Source organism: Hippoglossus hippoglossus, chromosome 7 (genome assembly GCF_009819705.1).
Source record: "Hippoglossus hippoglossus isolate fHipHip1 chromosome 7, fHipHip1.pri, whole genome shotgun sequence".
Classification (NCBI taxonomy): domain Eukaryota; kingdom Metazoa; phylum Chordata; class Actinopteri; order Pleuronectiformes; family Pleuronectidae; genus Hippoglossus; species Hippoglossus hippoglossus.
In genome coordinates, this window is record NC_047157.1 from 7866832 (window position 1) to 7888719 (window position 21888).

The 21888-nt window shown below is 41.1% G+C and overlaps 2 protein-coding genes across 2 annotated transcripts; one reads left to right on the forward strand and one right to left on the reverse strand.

Moving 5' to 3' along the window:
• The first annotated feature begins 1651 nt into the window (after nt 1–1651).
• On the forward strand, nt 1652–7559 carry bcas2 (BCAS2 pre-mRNA processing factor). The gene is made up of 7 exons (XM_034590035.1): nt 1652–1846; nt 5275–5367; nt 5463–5533; nt 6285–6446; nt 6537–6587; nt 6684–6764; nt 6865–7559. Exons 1-7 carry the CDS (start codon nt 1754–1756, stop codon nt 6989–6991), a joined length of 678 nt encoding a protein of 225 aa, XP_034445926.1. The 5' UTR covers nt 1652–1753; the 3' UTR covers nt 6992–7559.
• Nucleotides 7560–16831: 9272 nt separating this feature from the next.
• On the reverse strand, nt 16832–21469 carry otud3 (OTU deubiquitinase 3). The gene is made up of 8 exons (XM_034590034.1): nt 21314–21469; nt 20265–20558; nt 19654–19802; nt 19226–19338; nt 18995–19117; nt 18649–18781; nt 18202–18389; nt 16832–17544 (listed from the first exon to the last, which is right to left on the reverse strand). The coding sequence occupies exons 2-8, from the start codon at nt 20468–20470 to the stop codon at nt 17380–17382; spliced, it is 1077 nt and encodes a 358-aa protein (XP_034445925.1). The 5' UTR covers nt 20471–20558; nt 21314–21469; the 3' UTR covers nt 16832–17379.
• Nucleotides 21470–21888: the final 419 nt, after the last annotated feature.

The window sequence follows — 21888 nt, forward strand, 5'->3', positions numbered from 1 at the left end:
AAAGTACCCACCAGTGTATGATTGACGGAGTAAAAGGTTAAAGATGAGCCCAATACAACCAACTACAACATACAGAACCACTTTATACATCCATTATAATAATCCAATGACTGCATTTACTTTTGATACATTGGCTACGGTTTGTTGCTCATACTTCTGTATTTTTTCTTAAGTAAAATATTGAATGTATTACTGAATGGAGTGGTTTTATACTATGATATTACTACTTTATTCAAGTAAATTATTTAAATGCTTACAGTTTAAGCAAACATTTTTGTGAAATAGAAAAAGAGGGAAAAAGATTAGCAGCTAAATGCAGCAGAGGAAACTGCTGACAACACAGCAGCCAGTCGTAACACCATGAATTACCATAATGAAAGCTGACTGGTTGAGAGGGAGAGCTCACAGTCCAATAGTGAATATTGGCCTTGGTGCCCTCGCACTGTGTTTTTTTGCCACATGTGCACTTTTTGTAGTGATGTCAACAATGGTGCATTACGGTGCACGAGACTTCAAGGATGCATGGATTTCAAATTTAACCTTTTGACCCCCCCAAAATGGGAGCAATAAAAAACAATGAAGAATTTGCTACAGGAACTGATGATGTCCACATGCTACCCACCCAAAAAGACTTGTCAAACACAGATGAGTCTTTTAAAATATCCATCCATTAACCTAAGAGGTACATCAGGTCAGTCTAACTACTGTTTTATTTTCTCTCTTTAAGCTCAAATGTCATAATATTAAGAGTTATATGAATACGTTAGATAATATATCATCCCTATAGACCTGGACACAGCTGAAATAGAAACATTTGTTGAAGGTGCACATGCATTAATACATTATTTTCCTTCGATTTACAATTCCAACACAAAATACAAGTTCTAGTCTGTAAAGAAACATAGCGTCTGCACATTTCATGATCAAAAAGGATCAGGGAGATGAGGAATTTTACATTACCGATTCCATTTCATCATAAATCCCACTGGTTTACCACATATAGTCTTCTAGTGCTTTTAACTGCCTTCTGTGTGTGCTTCTATGCAAACATAAACACACACAAACAGCCTATACAACAAATGAAAAATACTAAAAAATAAACAGCACTCATTAAGCTCATATCATTCAATGTTTTGGTCTTTATTTATTAATTAATTAATTAAACAACATTTAAAATGATTCCCAGAGAATTCCACAGTTTGATTGCAAATATGGTGTTTATGTTGCTTTAATGTTTATCGACATTTAAGAATAATGCAACTTAGTACAAAGCAAATACCTTCACCACAGTATCTATATCTACACTGTAAACTAATTTTCAACCCATTTAACTATGCAATTACTCTTTGGTGTCTGTGAAATTCAATGGTTCATGTGCCATCCATCATGTTCATTCTGTTTCACAATATTTAATCATGTTTATTCATTATTACTTCTACTGATGTCTATTTTTCTGTCGTCTTTGCTACTGCAACACAGCAAATAGCACAATCGTGGTATAAATAAAAGGATCATTTTATTTTATCTTATCTTATCTACCTAATTGGTTATTTTCAGCTTTGCACCTGACTGCACTTCCATTCCACGCCACTAGATGTCACGAGTAAAAATCTCAAGGCCTTTTCAAATACGGATTTTATTTTGAAGGTCGGACCGGAAATCCTGGCTGTTGTTAGTTAGCTGTTAGGGGAAGTGTCTCAGCTAAGAGACGTTTTATAAGTTCAATAAACTCTACAATATAGACTAATTGGTAATGGCCGGGACGGCGTCAGTCGCTGGTGAAGTGTTTGTCGATGCTTTGCCATATTTTGACCAAGGTTACGATGCAGCAGGTGTCCGGGAAGCGGTGAGTAAACCGGGACTTCCTTTGAATCAGACCGGGAATCTGCTCTATGCTAACCGCAGCATGTTAGCTTAGCCAAGCATGCTATACCCACAGATGGAAATGACACACTGAAATTTAACTTTTTAATGTGTCATTCTGCAAATAAAAACACATTTAAATAAGTACTATGTTTTATATATTGGATCTATTCCGGCTAGTAGTGTTTCACTGAAGCTTACAGCTCACTGGCACCAGGAGTGGAGATATATATATATATAAAAATATAAAGTGAGTACAGTCAGTGAAGAAGAAAACTCATTAGAAATAATGACATAATAACAGTTAGTTAGTCAGGTTCCTTTTTATGATAGAAATCAACGTGGTATTGATTCTTATTTGCTTTTGTAATGTTTCATGTACTAGTAAATAGAGGATGCTTTCAAACACTGAGCCATGAAGAGTTTTAATGTATTACTCAATTTCAACCTGAGCAAACATAGACAAATCTCATAATAAACTAATACTCTGCACATGTTTTATTATCCCAGAATGATCTGACTCCAGACTCCTGTTGAGATCAGGGCTCTGTGGGGTCAGATCATCTGCTGCAGGACTCCTTGTTCTTCTCCCTGTAGATAGTTCTGTATGGGTATGGGAGACCAATCAGATCCCTCCGGCCATGACTGTATGGTGTGATAGACGAGAACCTAAGTTTTGACACTGCACTGTAAACTAGGGCTGAACGATATGGCCATAACTGATAAAGATAGAAACGTTCATATCAGTTCAAAGCAATAATTATCATGATAAATTCCACATTATTATTTATTTTAGGTTTAAATACCGATTTTTGCTCCTAAGTGTAGGAGTGAAGGTTTTGGTTTTAAAATTCTTTACGACCAGAGACAGCCAAACATTTCTCACATCTGAGGTAGATCAATAATGTGTTATAACTCCTCACTGTGCTTGCACGCTGCATAAGCAATATATCATTGTATATTGAAAGTTCTGTTATATTCCTATAGATGAAAATGATATAGGGGTAATTATTGATATTGTTTTGTTGTCCAGCCCTACTGTAAACACAGTGTCTTTGGCTTTTGTTAGGCACCGGCCCTCACACAGATCTTTTTCACAGCAGACATCCTTTATTACCTTTGCACATAAAGCATTTGTGTTGTTAATAACATTAATGAAGGCTTTTGGATTTATAAGGAGGCACACTGCATTCAACAAAGGGGAAGAAATTAAACTCTTATCTCGGAATTATGACTTTTATATCCTAATCATGTATCATGGTAATGCATCCTAATAGGCCCGCATGCTAAGAAACAGAGCCTAGGCACCTCTACGAATGCAGCAACCAATAATTTTATGTTACTAATGTTAATTTTGTTTTTTCTGCCATGACATGGCAAAAATGTTTGGCTATGAAAAAAGGCCCATCAACTCCATTCAGATATTTGTCAAATTAATGTGATTTTAGTTCCTACCAGACAGTCACCTCAGAAAAGGACTTCAGAACTTTTATTAATGCTCAAGTGCACCTACGATAGACAATTCTTTTTCTACTCCAAATAAGTAATGTAGACTTCAATCATTGACACATTTTGATGTGCGAGCTGAAATACTGCAGGTTCCTTTTCGATGTGTCAATAGACTACACTATTCCGCTAGCTTCTTCAAAAGCAGTGAGCTGGTGTTGATGAAAGAATGATGTTCACATTATGCAAATATTTATGCGTTGCTGCACACATATCAGTTCCTTGTCACATTGATATAATTTAAATTTATTTAAATTATCTCACTAGAGACCAGATCCCTTCAACAGAGTTTACTATCACCCAACATTATATGCCGTAAAAGAACAACATAGACTTCAAAAAGAGCACCAGAATTGGGTATTAAGATAGTTGACTTTATTTGAGATACCACTAAACTCCTATGACACTCCCACAGCAATGCAGAGCACAGTATACAATGTCTGTGAAGATTTCTTCTGTCTTAAAAACAGAATGTGTCCGAGTCTTTCGGTTCATGATCAGGCTTGTTAAGTTTGGATGCCTGTGTTAGGCGGAGGTGATTGAGTCGCATCATTTGAAAAGGGTTTACTGAAGCAGCACATTGACGCTCTGCAGTAAGCTGTTTCACTACCAATTGAAAACAGTGGGTGCATTTGTCAATTTAGTGTGACGCACATCATATTCCCTCTTTATTCCTCTGCTCCTCATTACTCCCTTCGCCTACAAAAATGATAATAAAAATGAAGTCCCTCACTCCTGACACCTCCAATAGACATCAACATCATCAATGACAGCGAATTAAAATTGTCTTGAAAACTCCATAAATAATCCAGGTTTATTATTTCAATACCACATGTATCATCATGTCATAAATCTGTCATGGTAATAGCCTCAGGCTGCATCTTCCCTTATGTCAATAAGAGTGTATAAAAACCAAAAGTTAGGTGAAATACACACTCTAGGCTGTCGTATATTACCTTCTGTGGTCTTAGTCAGGTGAAAGAAGTTATGTGTGCTAAAAGAGTCCCTTTTCCCAATTAAAGATGACATGACTGTGATGAGTGTACTTTCAGTCAGACAGATATAAAACCACGAGTAAAATTAGCTTGTGAAGCCTTTTTATAATCCACTGACCATAGGCTCTATATAAAGATGGACGACAGGGCTGCTACCCAAAAGTGTAATCAAATCGTCTGGATTGGTGGCTGGCTGCAGTATAGGTCATGAATCTTGCCTCCTCTATGTTGACAGATGGGACATGGAGCAAAAGGTCAAAGTACACATCAAATACATTCTTTTTAAAGATGATATCTGTCATTTTATGTAGTTCTTATCACATGGATGTGATTGGGTTTAATTAGTTGTGATACAAATAGGATGAAACGTCATGATTGACAGCTGAGAGAGACTGACTTGCGATTGGTTGATTGGGTTTATCTTTATATATGCCACAGACTCTCAGGACTGCTTGACACATCACATCATTGCCTGTGTTAGGCCTTAATGCTGTTTCAGAGAATTTGCCAGTCTGCCAAAATATAAGATTATGGAAAATGTTAAAAATCGATTGGTAGTTAACCAATTCATTATCTGCCCTTCAGCTTAAAGGGATAGTTCACTGAAAAATGAAAATTCACTCATTATCTACTCACCACTATGCCGATGGAGGGGTGGGTGAAGTGTTTTGAGTCCACAAAACACTTTTGGAGTTTCAGGGTTTCAGTGTTGCAGCCAAATCCAATACAATTAAAGTAACTGGGAACTCCTTCTTCAAACAGAAAAAAACATAAACCGCACCTGTCCTTTTAAGTTTGAAAATCAGCTGTACCAGTCAATGTTGAGTTTTGGTACAAAGGGAAAAAGTTAATTTTCTGGAAGCGCCAGTGCTTTTCCTGTGCACAGTCTTGATTCTCCTTTGGCCTCTAGGCTGCAGCGTTGGTTGAGGAGGAGACCAGAAGATACCGACCTACCAAGAACTACCTGAGCTACCTGTCCACCCCTGACTTCTCTACTTTTGAGGTGACAAGTCCTCAGACCTCCCAAACCTTCTCCATGGCTTTGGTCAGTGCTTCGACAGAAATAAACAGCCTTTCTTTTGTCTTGTCACCCTTCAGACAGAAATCATGAGGAATGAATTTGAGCGACTTTCGGCTCGACAGCCCATGGATCTCCTGAGCATGAAGAGGTAAACCTTACACACTGCAGGGGCCTGTGCTGGGGCCTCTTTATAGTTTGGACAAGAGCTGTGCTTTTTCCTTTTGACATACAAACAAATTATATGTGCACTACATTGAAATATACTACTTATTGAGTTGCTGCAATGTTTTTACTGACATATTTTCAGGGTTTCTGTTGGGTTATAAAAAGTCTAATTTGAATAAAAAAAAGTTGTAGATCTGTTAAAATATTACGTACTAAGTATAGGTAGGTTTATGTTAATGTTCATATCATGCTATTTCCATTGCCCTCAAATGTTTTAGTTGCGTGCATAGTTTGAAATGTATCTGTGTGTTCTTTCTCAAGGATACAGATATACTAGCACGCTGTAATCAACTACAAAAAAAGACCTATATGGAACTGAGTCTATGGATTCTTACCGTCTGCCTGTAGTTTGACAGATTGTTTATTGTTATTGTTTTGAGGGTTATTCTCTGCTTGGCTACTTCATTTTGTAATTCAAATTTTTTGTGGTAAATCTTCTCTGTGGTTGTGGAAGTGATTTCCTGCCAGTGCTCATTGTAAAAAAACAATATTTGAATACAACTTTAAGTGACACATTATATGATTTCAACAATAATTGATCGATTACAGCTTCAAGTATAACTCCACTGTATTGTAAAGCAAAGAATAGGTCTCTTTTTCTATCTCATTCACAATTTTTTTGCTCTGTGGCTCCAGATGTTGATGATTTCATGACTTTTTTCTTCCCTGTGTAGATATGAGCTGCCAGCGCCCTCCGCAGGACAGAAAAACGACATTACAGCGTGGCAGGAGTGCGTCAACAACTCGATGGCTCAGCTTGAGCACCAGGCCGTCCGCATTGAGAACCTGGAGCTCATGTCACAATATGGAACCAACGCATGGAAAGTCTACAATGAGTATGTGACAGCGGCTTTTTATCACAGACTGTATCTCTGTTTAGAATTAGTCTAAATCTGCTCATGTGTTATTTTATCTTTCCCCTGCAGTAACCTGGCCTTCATGATTGAGATGGCACAAAAGGAGCTTCAGAAATTCAGGTTAATGATGACGGGAACATGTTTTGCATGTTAAAAATAGAATAAAACACATTTATTCACATTTTGCAGGATTTAAATTAGTTTTTTGGTCCACAGGAAGCAAATTCAGGATATGAACTGGCAGCGTAAGAATGATCAGTTGGCAGGAGGAGCCAAACTGCGAGAGCTCGAGTCCAAGTATGTTTTTCGAAGAGCTCACATGGTTGTATCGCTCTATGTAGAGAATACGCAGGTTGGATTTCCTTCTGTAAGAACATCTGTATCTGTCCCTCAACAGCTGGGTGTCTCTGGTCAGCAAGAACTACGAGATCGAGCGGGCCATCATCCAGCTGGAGAACGAAGTCACTCAGCTCAGACAACAGCAGGGGGATGAGAATAAGGAGAACATCCGACAGGACTTCTAGAGTGGCTGGAGCAGCTTGCATCTCCATCAGTCGCACAGATTTCCCCTGGTTTTATGAGGCTCACTGGACTGAGAACACAGAGGAGGGAACGTTACCTGTATGGAGGAGATCTAATGTGAAACCTCACCATCTAATAACTTCAACACTCAGAAGGATCTGCCCCGAAACCTTAGTGACAACACACATTTTACAAGACCTCACACTTTGTATTCCACCTTAAAAACAGTGATGGGATATGGTATAATGCAGCTTCTTTTTTCCAAGAAACACAGCTGTTCAAAGGGAGATTATATCTCACATCAATACACTCTGGTTTTGCTGCTACAGTACAGCCAGTAGCTTATCGAGGCTAATGTTCTTTTCTTTGTGTGTTACTGTTGCAGCATTAGCATTTATGTGTGTAACAGTTCAGTAAAAGTTACATAGTCTCTCTTTAAAATGTAATTTATACAAACATGTAGGTTTCAAATATTGTACATAGTTTCTGAATCAAATCTCAGTGAGCCCCACCTTGACTTCAATTTATGTATTTTTTTATGCTGTTTAATAAAGTGAACATTTCTTAATATGTCTTAGTCTGTGAATTGGATTTTTTCTCAAATAAGAAGTCATACTTCAACTATACATACTATAACCCACCTTCAGTGTATATATGTAATTCTGTTTATGCAGAATCAGGGGCTGGAGTCAGGCTTTTTTTAAATCACTTTCTGCAACGTGAGATAGGGCATTTTTACACTTGATTCCTGAGGGATTCATTCATGGATCCTGATGGAAAAGAGTCACATTTAGGGAACTGATATCTATGAGTGTGAGAAATTTGGTGCAGCTGTTGGGCCTTGGTGGAGGTATGTGCTCTCTGAGGGCCACTCTGTTTATGTCAAATCCTCATCAAGACATGGATTACAATTGTTTAACATTTTTACTGTTCTTATTTTAAAGGAGCTAAATCAAGCATGAAAGTGCAGTACATTCAAAATAACATCCTATTTATGATAAATAGCCTCTTATTCATTGGACTGAGATATAACACTCGCTAAACTCACCTACTGGCAGTGACCTACAGCACAATGCCTGGTGACCTGTTAGGAAAAACACTACTCACGAACTCTGCTGTTAAATCATCAGCATCATTCTCCAGTGACACAGCTACCAGACCCACTACACTGGTGAGAGTCCCAATGGTGACGTTTTCTGTTAACTAATTACACATCTACAGTCAGTTTGACCACAGCCAGTTGAATATTAGATTGTATGTTCATTGATTATAAGAGTAGATGATCTGTGTAATCTGTAACTCATCAACTACAGTAAGTGAGTGGTTCTTTTGTATAAAGAGGCAAAATAATATGAACTACTTCCAATTATTCAGTCTTACACAACAGCAGAGCCTCAGCTGCTGTTTGATCAGGAACTGGAATCAACACGTCTCTGCAGGAATAACAACACCTGAGCTTCACAACACAACTGTGGGCAGAGATATATTGGATCATACTAACATCCAATGGACAGGGATTTTTTCTTTTCTCAATGCTCAAGTTTCAAACATATATACGATTTGCTAACTGTTTCTGATTCATACCCATTAATGGTATATTACAGGACAAGCTCATGACACCGTCATTATCCTTAAAAGGTCACCATGCTCATGTCCTTCTTAACATAGACTGACAATAGGATAACTCATTACACAAGTAAACATGTAAATGACTAACATCATAAGTAACCTATAATGCATGTGTGTGGAGTCCATGTTTTTTGCTGTGTTTGTGTTGTTGTTTTGTGAGTACATATGTTGATGATTATAGGTCAATTGCTGGAATTTCACCCTTGTGACATAGGGAGGGGAGGGGGGGGTGAGCTTGTGTTTTTGTTTGTTTGTCTATTACTTAGCAGGATTATGCAAAAACTACTCAACCGATTTCAATAACATTTTGTGGAAGAACCCATTAAACCTTGGTGTGGATCCAGGTCACAGGGTGGATCGGGGAGTTTATTTTTCAATTTCCTTTTTTTTTCTCCACTTTCTTTTTGACATAGGGCATTTTTTCCTCCCATTTTGTTGATTTCTCAGAAATAATTAATGGATCTTGACAACAATCATGCATGTTTAGGGGACTGATATTTATGAGTTTATGAATTTGATGCAGATCCATATAAAAAAAACAGATCTATTGAATTAAAAGGTGGTTTCATGAGAGTTGGGCCTTGGCAGAGGTATAATAATAATTACTTCATTTGTATAGCACTTATCTTAACAAGGTTACAATGTGCTTCACAAAAATCCAGGGCAAAAAGATGAATGAACTATAATAAAAGGAATTCAATTCAGTTAAATTTTAAGATGCAAATCATGACATAATAAGGTCAAGACCTTAAAAATAATAGAGAAACCCAACAGTTCCCACAATGAGCAGCACTTTGGCAACTGTGGAGGGACAAAGCTCCCTCATTAACTGGAAGAAACCTCTAGCAGAACCAGACTCAGTGCTGGCGGCCATCTGCCTCGACCGGTTGGGGGAGCATAGAAAATTGGGAAGAGAGGAGAAAAGAGAGAGAGGGATCGGGGGAGGAGAGAGGCCAGGAACAGTTGTGTAAAGCCATGTGGCTCGCTCAGTAGATCAGACGTCATTACCTCTATGCCTTTTTAAACTAAACTAATACCTACTCTAATAGGCAGCAGAGTCAAGAGCTGTGAAATGAAAGTAGGAGCCAGCCCATGTTGAGCTTTGAAAGTTATTAAAGAATCTTAAAATCAATCCTGAATTTAACAGGCAACCAGTGAAGGGATGCAAGGATGGGTGTGATATGAGACCTACGGTTTGTTTTAGTTAAACTATGAGCAGCAGCATTTTGAACAAGCTGCAAACGAGTTACTAAGGTATAAAGTGCATTGCAATTCAGTTGGGAATCGAATGTGACACTGTTAAGACTACAATCTATGTTCTATGTGTGTGTCTGTGAAGATGGCAATGAAACTGAACTCTAAACAAATGCAGTATGTTAGACAGGGGTGGGGGCAGGGGCAGTTTGGGCTGAATATGTGGAGAATGTGTGGCCTTCACATAGTGACTTTTAGTAGCCATTGCTGGCTGGTTTTAATCTTGAAGTTGGTTAGTGTGTGTGTGTGTGCGTCACATCGCAGTTCAGTCTCGCACCTGTCTGATAATGCCTGTTGTGGAGACTACATCTGTGGCATACAATACACTGTACTTTAACTTGTTCTCATACCTAACTTACTATATTACAGCCTAAACTCCATTAGTTTTTTTCAACATCACACATACATGAATGCACTGTGCTCATTAAGAAACTGTGACCTACCCTTAGAAAGAATTCAAGCAGCTGCCACTAGGTTCTGAAGGACAGATAGGAAAGGCGTTGTTTTGTCGAGAAAATGCGCATGCTTACGCACACAGAACATACAGCCGATAACGCAGGAACGCATGGTTTCTCACTCCAATGAACAACAACACCATATCTGCAAAAATACTGAAGACCCACAAGGCTTCAGCTGAAGGCCTGTCTGTAAAACATGAAACCAAACACTGTCAGAATGTGAAGATTTTCCCAGCTACTGTCAAAAGAGGGGCGAACCTGGGAGCGGCTCCTCATCATTCACGGATTCCAGTGCCAATAGGCTGGGGACCACGCCTGCGCACCAGCAAGGGATAGCCAAGGTCTAAACCACGGTGACTCCCCCTCATTATAAATATTGCACCCGCCGTCCGTTCGGCGCGACTCTAGACTACCCCGTGCTATTAGACGGCCGGGGCTGTGCGTTGAGTGCCCATAGCTATGTTGTAGCTTTTCATTGCTTTTAAATAAATACCGAAACCGGCTCTTCTCATACCTCGGAACAAAAGAACACGACAAAAATTGGTGACCCCGACGTGATCCTGAAGAGAAGTTTTGACCAGAAAGACCGGAGACCCAAAGGTCCAGGCCGCTCCGATCAATTCTCCACATACTCACAAGGCGCCAAACTAAAAGGTAAGCAGAAACCTGTTAAAACAAATTCTGCATTAGTTATATAGGCATTGATATAGATTGTGAGTGTGCGGAGAGGAGAAAGGAGGTAAAATAATAACATTCTGTGTTTTTTTGGAAGCAATGAAAGGCTATGTGAAATAAAGGGAATGAGAAAAGGTTGTTAAACCCTGTGAGAGATCTGGGACCCTATGAGAGGTCTGGGACCCTGTGAGGGGTCTGGGACCCTGTCTTGGCGCAACAGAAACAAGGTAAAAAGTGAGGTCTGGGTCCTGCGCGGGACGGGCGCCACACTTAAAGTCTATGACGCACGAACCCTTAAGACTAATTCAGATTGGAGAAAAGACAGACGATTCATGCAATAGATTGCATCCGTGCAACCTAATCTGGGATTAGGGTGTGAACCTGGAGGAAGGGGCGACCTGCACTGACGAGTGAGGAGCTTAACTAGCCAGACACACCGTTGCTTGAATCGGGCACAAATTAAAAGACGCCGAGGCCATAAGAATTCTGTTTTCACCAAGGGTGAATGGAAGGCTGTTACGAATAAGACTGACGGAGATAAAAAAGACTGACTGAGATAAAAAAGACTGACAAAGACCAAAAAAGACTGACAGAGAAGAAAAAAAGAGAAAAATATACGATTTTAAGAGGTCTGAATGTGTGAATATTACTAAGTTTCCTATTTGCTCCTTACGATAGAGTTTTGGAGATTGATTGAAGACTTAAGGTAACTAATATTTAAAATAAAAACTTGAAATTCTTAAATGAAAAACGTGATGATTTTGGGTAATGGAACTGATCTGAGTAGTCCTAATATGAACTTCATGTGAAGGAACTATGGTGACACAACACTAAGTCTGATACAAGTGTGAAAGAAAGAGTGTGTGTGGAAAACGAGAGAGAAGGTAATTAGGAGGAGATAAAAAGAGGAAGGTCACCCGGCTGACAGAGACAGAATAAACAAGGAAGTGATAAGAAAGAAAAAGTCAGGCCAGAAAAGTATGAGGAAGTAAGAAAAATAGAGCGAGGATAAAAATTTATCCGCCATCTGGTGGCGGATAAAAGAAAGTACAACTAGCGGTGTACGCCGGCCATCTGGGGGCTGATAAAGGGTATTACAGCTAGGGATAAAACAAGGACGCCACCTGGGGGAGACCAAAGGACATTACACCTCGGGTTACAACTGGTTTGACATCATTGGATTGTGTTTTTTATTTATTTATTTATTTTTTTCCACTAAGAGACATTGGGGGAACTTTTTCCGTATATCACCCCCAGTCGCAAGGATTGGTAGAAAGAGCAAACCAGACATTAAAAAGGAAGATAGCCAAAGCATGTCACAACACCTCACTCACGTGGGTTGAAGCACTGCCCTTGGCGCTCATGTCAATGAGAAGTTCATCCAATGGTGTCACCCATCTGTCCCCACATGAGCTTCTCACAGGACGGCCCATGCCAGGGCCTCCTCGAGACCCTGGGTATGGACCCAGGTTGGATGTATGTCAGGAGAAATTGACTGACTACATGAAAGCTTTAACTAACCTTACCGAAGTCTTGTCTGCACAGGTCCAGGCGGCCGCCAGACGTTCTGACGAGACCCCCAAGGAGACTCCTGTTCCAGTAAAACCGGGTGATTGGGTGAGGGTCAAAGTTCACAAGAGAAAGTGGCCCGACCCTAGCTGGACAGGACCTTGGGAGGTAACAGAGTGTACCTCACATGCGATCCGAGTAAAAGGAAAAACAGGAGCAATTTGGCACCACCTCACACATTGTGTACCCACTGACCCACCTTCTCGGTCTTTACGAGAAGTAGCTACTGATTTGGCCGACTCCTCCTCAAAATCTTAAAGTAATACTTTGACCACAAAAGGAGGGTCTATCTGTATGTCTTGTCTTGATTATTTCCAAATATAAGCTTGTATACTCTACTTTAAACTCTCCCCCTGAATCCACCTCACCACTACCATCCCCACCCAGCTCCCCTGTATTACGACAGCAGTACAGTATTACGACGCAAGTACCGTTGAAGATGTGGTAGAAATAGAGACTGGATACACTGATGAAAACATATGGCTAAAATGGGTCCACTTTACCGCCCGTTCCCAAAACCTCACTAATTGTATAGTCTGCAGTCAGCCCCGGCCCCCCTACTGATAGACTCGGATCGACCCAGTTTTGATTGCATGTATGGCTTACACATGGAAGCCAGTCCCGCCAACTGTTCTACTCTCAGTCATCTCTTTCCCCCGGCGCCAAACAACACGCTGCCCCCTATATTTACTCCAGTAAAGGGAAATTACACGTGTCTGACTAAAGAAGGTAACTCATCTCACAGAGAGATGGGTTCAATACCGTCCTCCTGGTGTTCTAGAAACATCAATGTTACCGACTGGCACAACGCCACACAGCTGGAGTGGGCCCGCAGTGACCTCTTCTGGTACTGTGGAGGGAAACGCTTGAGGAACCGCTTTCCTTCAAACTGGAAGGGTTCCTGCACACTTGTTCAATTGGCCATGCCCCTGACTATCTTCTCTCCCCGCTCAGCACAACCCACTAGCACCCGCCGACGAAGAACTACGCACTTTGACTTAAATAAGGACTCACCCACATACATAGACGCCATAGGGATTCCTCGGGGTGTTCCAGACCAATATAAATTAGCGGATCAAGTTGCAGCGGGATTTGAGTCTATCTGGATATGGGTAACTCCCAACAAAAACGTGGATCGGATTAACTACGTCCATTTCAATTTCCAACGCCTCACCAACCTTACTCGAGACGCCATAACAGGCCTATCCGAACAGCTCGCCCCTACGTCCCTTATGGTCACACAGAACCGAATGGCCCTAGACCTCCTACTGGCAGAAAAGGGTGGTGTGTGCACTATGATAGGAAGTTCTTGTTGTACATTTATCCCCAGCAATACCGCCCCTGATGGCTCGGTGACCAGGGCCCTCTCCGCCTTACGCACCATGGCACAGAACATGGCCGCAGACTCTGGAATTAACAACCCCCTAGGTAGCTGGATGAACACTGCATTCGGCAAATGGAAAGGGCTAATTGCATCCTGCCTCCTCTCCCTAGCTATCTTTCCAGCTATCCTAGTCACCTGTGGCTACTGCTGCATCCCTTGCTTTAGGACCTTGCTCAACAGACTCATCACCACGGCTCTGACCAAGGAAAACATGCCCCATCGCCCACCCTATCAGTTGCCTTTGTTGAGTGGTGATGATGATGAAAAGGATGAGGGGTTTGCATTGGATGAGATGGAGGTTGGGGAGTTCGTGGATGATCCCCAGTAAGTTGTTCACACCATGAAATGGTGTGAAAGGAGGGATTTGTTAAGACTAAAATCTATGTTTTTCTTTGTGTGTGTGTCTGTGAAGATGGCAATGAAACTGAACTCTAAACAAATGCAGTATGTTAGACAGGGGTGGGGGCAGGGGCAGTTTGGGCTGAATATGTGGAGAATGTCTGGCCTTCACATAGTGACTTTTAGTAGCCGTTGCTGGTTGGTTTTAATCTTGAAGTTGGTTAGTGTGTGTGTGTGTGTGCGTCACATCGCAGTTCAGTCTCGCACCTGTCTGATAATGCCTGTTGTGGAGACTGTACATCTGTGGCATACAATACACTGTACTTTAACTTGTTCTCATACCTAACTTACTATATTACAGCCTAAACTCCATTAGTTTTTTTCAACATCACACATACATGAATGCACTGTGCTCATTAAGAAACTGTGACCTACCCTTAGAAAGAATTCAAGCAGCTGCCACTAGGTTCTGAAGGACAGATAGGAAAGGCGCTGTTTTCTCTAGAAAATGCGCATGCTTACGCACACAGAACATACAGCCGATAACGCAGGAACGCAAGGTTTCTCACTGCAATGAACAGCAACACCATATCTGCAAAAATACTGAAGACCCACAAGGCTTCAGCTGAAGGCCTGTCTGTAAAACATGAAACCAAACACTGTCAGAATGTGAAGATTTTCCCAGCTACTGTCAAAGGAGGGGTGAACCTGGGAGCGGCTCCTCATCATTCGCGGATTCCAGTGCCAATAGGCTGGGGACCACGCCTGCGCACCAGCAAGGGATAGCCAAGGTCTAAACCACGGTGACTCCCCCTCATTATAAATATTGCACCCGCCGTCCGTTCGGCGCGACTCTAGACTACCCCGTGCTATTAGACGGCCGGGGCTGTGCGTTGAGTGCCCATAGCTATGTTGTAGCTTTTCATTGCTTCTAAATAAATACTTGTTGAACCAAACCGAGACCGGCTCTTCTCATACCTCGGGACAAAAGAACACGACAACACCTATATTTTTAGCTGTTGTTTTAATAATGGTTGCCAGGGGACCGAGAAATGGTATGAGTTTGCCTGCTAGCTGATCGGGACGGAAGATGATTATTTTTGTTGAAGGAAGTTAATTGACATCCATTGCTTAGGCACTCTGTTAGGACACTCACACAGCTGACGTTGTCTGACTTACAAGACAGGTCGATTTGGGTGTCATTGGCATAGGAATTACATTACATTTCATTTATCTGACGCTTTTATCCAAAGCGACTTACAATAAGTGCATTCAACCACAAGGGTACAAACCCAGAACAACAAGAATAAAGTAAGTACAATTTGCTTCAAAAAAGCCAAACTACAAAGTGCTATATGTTATATGCGATATTTCTTATTTTTATCCAAGTTGTGGTTGGAAGAGATGTGTTTTTAGTCTGCGGCGGAAGATGTGTAGACTTTCTGCTGTCCTGATGTCATTTAGGAGCCAGGACAGCAAACAGTTGTGATTTTGTTGAGTGGCTAGCTCGCAGTGAGGGAGTAGCAAGCCGATTGGCAGATGCAGAGCAGAGTGGACGGGCTGGGGTGTAAGGTTTGACCATATCCTGGATGTAGACTTGACCCGATCCGTTCACAGCACGGTACACACTGGCAGCCACTGGTAACCAGTGAAGGGAGCGGAGGAGCGGAGTAGTGTGAGTGAATTTAGGTTGAAGACCAGTCGAGCTGCTGCATTCTGGATGAGCTGTAGAGGTCAGATGGCACTAGCAGGCAGACCAGCCAGGAGGGAGTTGCAGTAGTCTAGGCGAGAGATGACAAGAGCCTGGACCAGAACCTGCGCGGCCTCCTGAGTGAGAAGGGGACGTATTCTCCTGATGTTGTGCAGCATGTATCTACACGAGTGGGTTGTTGCAGTAATGTTGGCAGTAAGGGAGAGTTGACTGTAGAGTGTCACACCCAGGTTCCTAGAGGTCTGGGTGTGGGCTACCTCGGAGTTGTCAAAGGTAATAGTCAGGTCGTGGGTGGGAGAGCCTTTCCCTGGGAGGAATGATAGGATGGAATGATAGGATATCCCATTAAAACGGCTGATGACGTGTCCTAATGGGAGCATGTACAGCAAAGAATAGAACCTTGTGGTACCCCGAACATCAGTGGAGCTGACGATGAGATGTTATTTCCAATGGAAACAGAAATGTCTCTATCTGAGAGATAAGACTTGAGCAATCTGAGGGCAATTCAAGATATGCCGACGCGCTGTGTCAGTCTATTGATGAAAAGGTTTTCATCAATGGTGTCAAATGCGGCAGTGAGGTCAAGGAGCAGTAATATGCACTCTGTGAGGTCCATTCTGGTTCTGAATATGCGGTAGCCATCTTTGTTTTGTATAAAGTGAAACCTCAGTCTCTCCAAAATGTGACTTATGTCTGTTTATGTTCAATGTGCTGTATTGAGGTTATTTTCTCCAACACCAAGGGAAATAAGTCAAGAGGAACTATCACTCTAGATAATATGAAATACATAATCTGATGCACATGACCAGCAATTTTATAATTTATTTAAGTTTTATTGCCACATTCCTTACACAGTGTGCATGAACATAATTCAACTTTCGCCCCTTACGTTATTTTATACTTTGGTCAGATCATACAAACTGAATGATCTGAACATCTGAACAAACGTTAACCCAAATCTGTGGCAAAACCAAAAGGCCCGGCTGCATGAAATTATCTGTATGGTTGCCGTGGAAAGCCAGAATTCCAGCATAGAGAGAGAGGGGATAGGTAGCGTGGAAGGTAGAACAGCTCTGAGGAGTTCCAACATAAACCAACACCAACCAGGTATTGAACCTAGCAGAAACACTGATTGTTCCTCTTTCACTTTTACATCCTTCACACACAAACACACACACGCACACACGCACACAGATACACACACACAAGTTTGCAGGCACCGTTATACTGTTTGCAAAGAAACTATAGGGTTCTCTTTAGGAAAAGTCATCCACTGTGACAATCAACTCTGACTCTATGTGCAAAACTTTGTGGACAGCGTCAGCCACCAATAGCTAGAGTAGCAGTAGGTAATTTTGGCGATGCTCCAGTCTATATACTGAGAGTGTTGAGAGCTGGTACTAAAGTAACAGATTCCGGCAGGTTCTGGTTCTGATCCTGGCTTCCATTGCTCTGGAGAAACTTTTGCCGATGCCTGTCCTCCTGACGCTTCTTCTTCTCTTGCCTCTGCTGCTCCTTCCTCTGCTTGTTTGATACCTGGGGACAATGAAAACAGAATTGTGTTTTTAAATATGTAACTTCAGCCACTAGGGGTCTCTCAATCAAAATGATAACAAAAGACCTATTTTGATGATGCGTGAAGCAGTTTGGGATCATGGGAGTTTTTCTCTTTACTACCACGCCACGACTAAGGCACGAATCATGTTCACGGCTGAGGCAATGCATCAAAGTTATATTCACGTTACACAGCAAACGGCAATGAATAATCGCGATTCATTTTGAGTGACAAGTACAAACAGAGGTAGGAAATAAAACGCCAACAGGCTAAAGGCTAGCATTGTGTTTTGCCTTCTTTATACTTCGTTAGCAGAGTGGGACAAAGCCAGGGGTCAAGTGGATATGACACAATTAAAAGGTGACCTAAATGAAACGTCCTGTTACCGTGATTTAATTGTGGATTTCTCTGGGTTTGAACGTTGTTGGAAACATTTTGGATAATGTTAGTACACAAGTCAGCAAAAATGTATAACATAGGTATTGTTTTTAGACATCTTAATGAAGATATATCTTCACTGAGGTGTTTTATTAAAAACAATCAGTCTAGACAGGCTGTGAAAGTAAAATGGTAATCCACAGGAATTTCCAAAAGAGAAATATTTTATGTCAGTTGGCAAATCCCTCTTGTAACTCCACCTTAGGTTTTTGTAGGTTGCTGCCCTCTGCTGACTGCTTGTGCTCGCTGCAGTCTGTGGCTGTAGCTCTGCAGGCTGAGCAGGATCCTGAGGAGCATTGGCCCTGGCAGGACTGACCCAGCACCGAGCCGACAAGCCATTCAGCATTGATGGTGGCTGCACTCAGCTGGAGAAGGTTCTCCTCATCAACTGAGGAAGAAAACACACATAAACACTCAAATAGTAAAGAGTCAATGTGATGCAATGGTCACTGTTAAGATAGAGAAAACTGTCTACTGAAAAACAGGCTGATGTCTGTATAATATTGATGGAGGAAATGAAGCAGAAGAGATAAGCTTGAATGCACCATAGTTATGAAGTCTGTAGGGAAGTTTGATGCCTCGTTGTTCTCTTTTGCTCTGACAGTCTAATTCTTCCTGCAGCTAATGAGTCAAATGTAACTTCTGACCCTGGATTCCTCGATTCTTGATGGAGCTCAGGATCACGTTGTCCTCCTCGAAGGCTGTGGGGGAAGGGTTTTTGTGTCGCTCCCTCTGACCGTCCCCAAACTCACGCTGCTGGCCTGGCGAATTCTGCATATTCTGATGATAGCAAAGCGAGAAATTATACAAACACATCGGTAAACGTAGTATTACAATACTTGAGCTGGGAATGTTAAACACGACATGATGCATTCTTTACATCTAAAGAGGCAGGTGTGAAAAATACTACATGATTTCAGCTATTGTAGGATGAAAGGGATAGCAGCGATTCTTCCTTAATACTTGATGCTCTTTGTATATGACAGTATTTACCTCTATGCGGAGCTGAGCAGGACTTTCAGAGTTGTCTCCGACCCGCCTGACACTGTCATAATGATCTCCATAGCGGTAGGCAATGTGTAGCTCTCTGCACACCTGCTTCTCTGCACCATTTATCTACAAAGAAAATACAACATATAATGTGTGCAAAGTAGCAGAAGGATGTTAGCTATCACAGATCAACAGCACGTTACATTACATTGGAAATCCTTTGTCTGTCCCTACCTCCCACAGTGGTGTGTTCAGCTGATGGATGACCACTTTCACCTGTTGACTGCGAGCAAAGGCTACAATAGCGTCATTGCCAGCAAATGTACCGGGCTGAGAGAGGCTCGACACTGGGTGGAGAGAAACAAAAAGATATTTTTTCCTATTTTTTTCCAAGCTCCAGAGAAGCAAAGAATGGAGTCAAGTCTGAAAAACTAAATAATCTTTGTTGCATCAATATGTCTTGATGATCTTCTTTATTTACTTATCTATTGCAAGCAGAAGTGGGGACCACCATGGGTCAGTGCCTAGTTCCTGGTTGCTGCATAGAGAAACTACCATGTAGAGTGCCATCACTAATCAGTTCACTGTGAATGAGGCACTGGCTAAAGTTACTATTTCCGTGGTCAAGTTAGTCCATGTCTCATACTGGGTAGCTTTCTTACAGTGCTGTGTGAAGGGCACATCATCTTCGACGAAGGGTTCAAAGTCTTGTCGATAGGACGTCATATACTGGACAGTCTCCTGGCGAAGCCGCAGGTGACCCCGGGAGTGACCCTCTAACTGGTCGCCTAAAGCTCTGAACAGGCAGTTTCTACAGGGAGAAAAAATGAATGTTTCTCAGTGGCAATGTTGTCAGTAAGTTTGAATCAACGCCTTGATATTTCTCAAGAGTCTTTGTTAGAGTTGGTATAAGCTGGCAAAGTCCTGGGTTTCGGACAATAACAATGACTTAAGTCCTGCAAGACACAAAATTCCTAGATCTGCAGCCATGTAGTAAAACATGATTGATGAAGAGCGACAAATTTTGCTTTTACTACGTAGCAGCCATGCAGCTTTAAAAACCTTGTAGTTTAGACAAAAATACATTTTAACTGACTGTGAGAGAAATGAACACAGAGGCTGGAGTGTTCCTCCTGGTTAGTAAGATTTCTTTATATTAATATTGTTTAAAAGACGTGTAAAAGACAAATGTGAAAAGAATCAGCGATGGTAAAGAACAACAGAGAGGGAGACAAAGCACAACTAGACGCCACAATCTCTTTCTGGCTCTTACCCATCCCCGGGGACTTCTCTCAGCTTAAGTCCCAGTGCCTGGAGCTGAATGGAGAAACTGGCAAACTCTGCTCCTTCATCACCATCCTGAGGCCGGTTCTTGCGGTCTTTCACAATGGCCCGGCGAGCTGCCCGGTCATCCCTCTTGCGTTCCAGTTCGCTCTTTTTATTGCTCCGCACAGGTTTTGATGTCTGTTTCCTTGACATGCTGGCTGCAGTCGTGCCTCCAGGCCTACGACACCGAAGTATGTCTTCTTACAGTACTGAGCATCAAGCACTGCCACACATCAGGAACCTGATTAACAATACACAGGAGCAGAGGTGAGTGTGCGTACGTGCACACCAGGGTTGTTTATCCAGCGTGTATTCTGTAACTTTGCACAAGAACGGCCTCCATGGTCTGTCCCAGATGAAGACATTATAAATTATGATAGGAAATTTGGCAGGCATTTTTAAGAGGGGATTCTCAGACCATCAATATGAACAATATGGAGGAAACCTTGAGCTACAACTTCTGTCTGATTCTCTGATTCATTGTGGCAAACTGTAAATATAAATAACGTATTGAGCAACATTTTAATCCACTGTCACTGTCAGAATAACTCTGTGATCTCTTGAATGAAATGGTGTTTGGAGTAAATCTTGACCAAAGTGAAGACTGACTACAAAATAAAAGGAAAACGGTGTTAAATCTTTCACTTTCATTTTTTAAATAAATGTGATATAACGGTTTTTGCTGAATATGAATTCGCCCAGTTTCGTTATAAAGCTAGTCAACAGTGCTAAACTTACGTTAACTAACTACAACTAGTTTGCACTGTCTTGTAACTAGTATAGGTTAGTACTAGGTAATGTTACTTTAGCGGACTCAAACGGAATATTATCCGCGTCAGGTTTGCCAACATGAAGTTCATCAGCTAGCAGCTAGTTTGCTAGCGAGCTAACATTCACAGCTGAATATTACGTAACGCATCATATACTCTCGCTTGTAGCACTGGATACAAATCGAGTAAGTGAAGAATTAGACGTAGTTAAAACAGTAATACTTACGTTTAACAAGATATACTCCAAGAGATGTGTATTTATTTCGTTTTGAATTGTCTCTGAGGAGAAATTATGTGATTGTCGTTTTTGTTTACAAATGAACTTCCGCATACGTACGTCAGTGTACGTCAAATCCTACGGAAGGGGGAATGGGCCATGCATAGGGCTGAAAGTGATGGTAGGTTTATTTAACGAATCCACAAAACTACATTATATTATATTATATTATATTATATCATATTATATTATATTATATTATATTATATTATATTATATTATATTATATTATATGTAATTATATGTAATTGTGGGTCAAGGATTTCTGAAGTATAAATAAAGCTTGTAAATGCAAACAAAAAATCCATGTGACTTAATTCATTAGTGTGTTTATGAGTGTTTATTCAAGTATTATAGTATTATATTATTTTATCTATCTATCTATCTATCTATCTATCTATCTATCTATCTATCTATCTATCTATCTATCTATCTATCTATCTATCTATCTATCTCTCTGATAATTGCATGAGTAGAGGTGTATGAGTCATATTATTTTGCAGACTGTGAGTCAGGACAAAGTA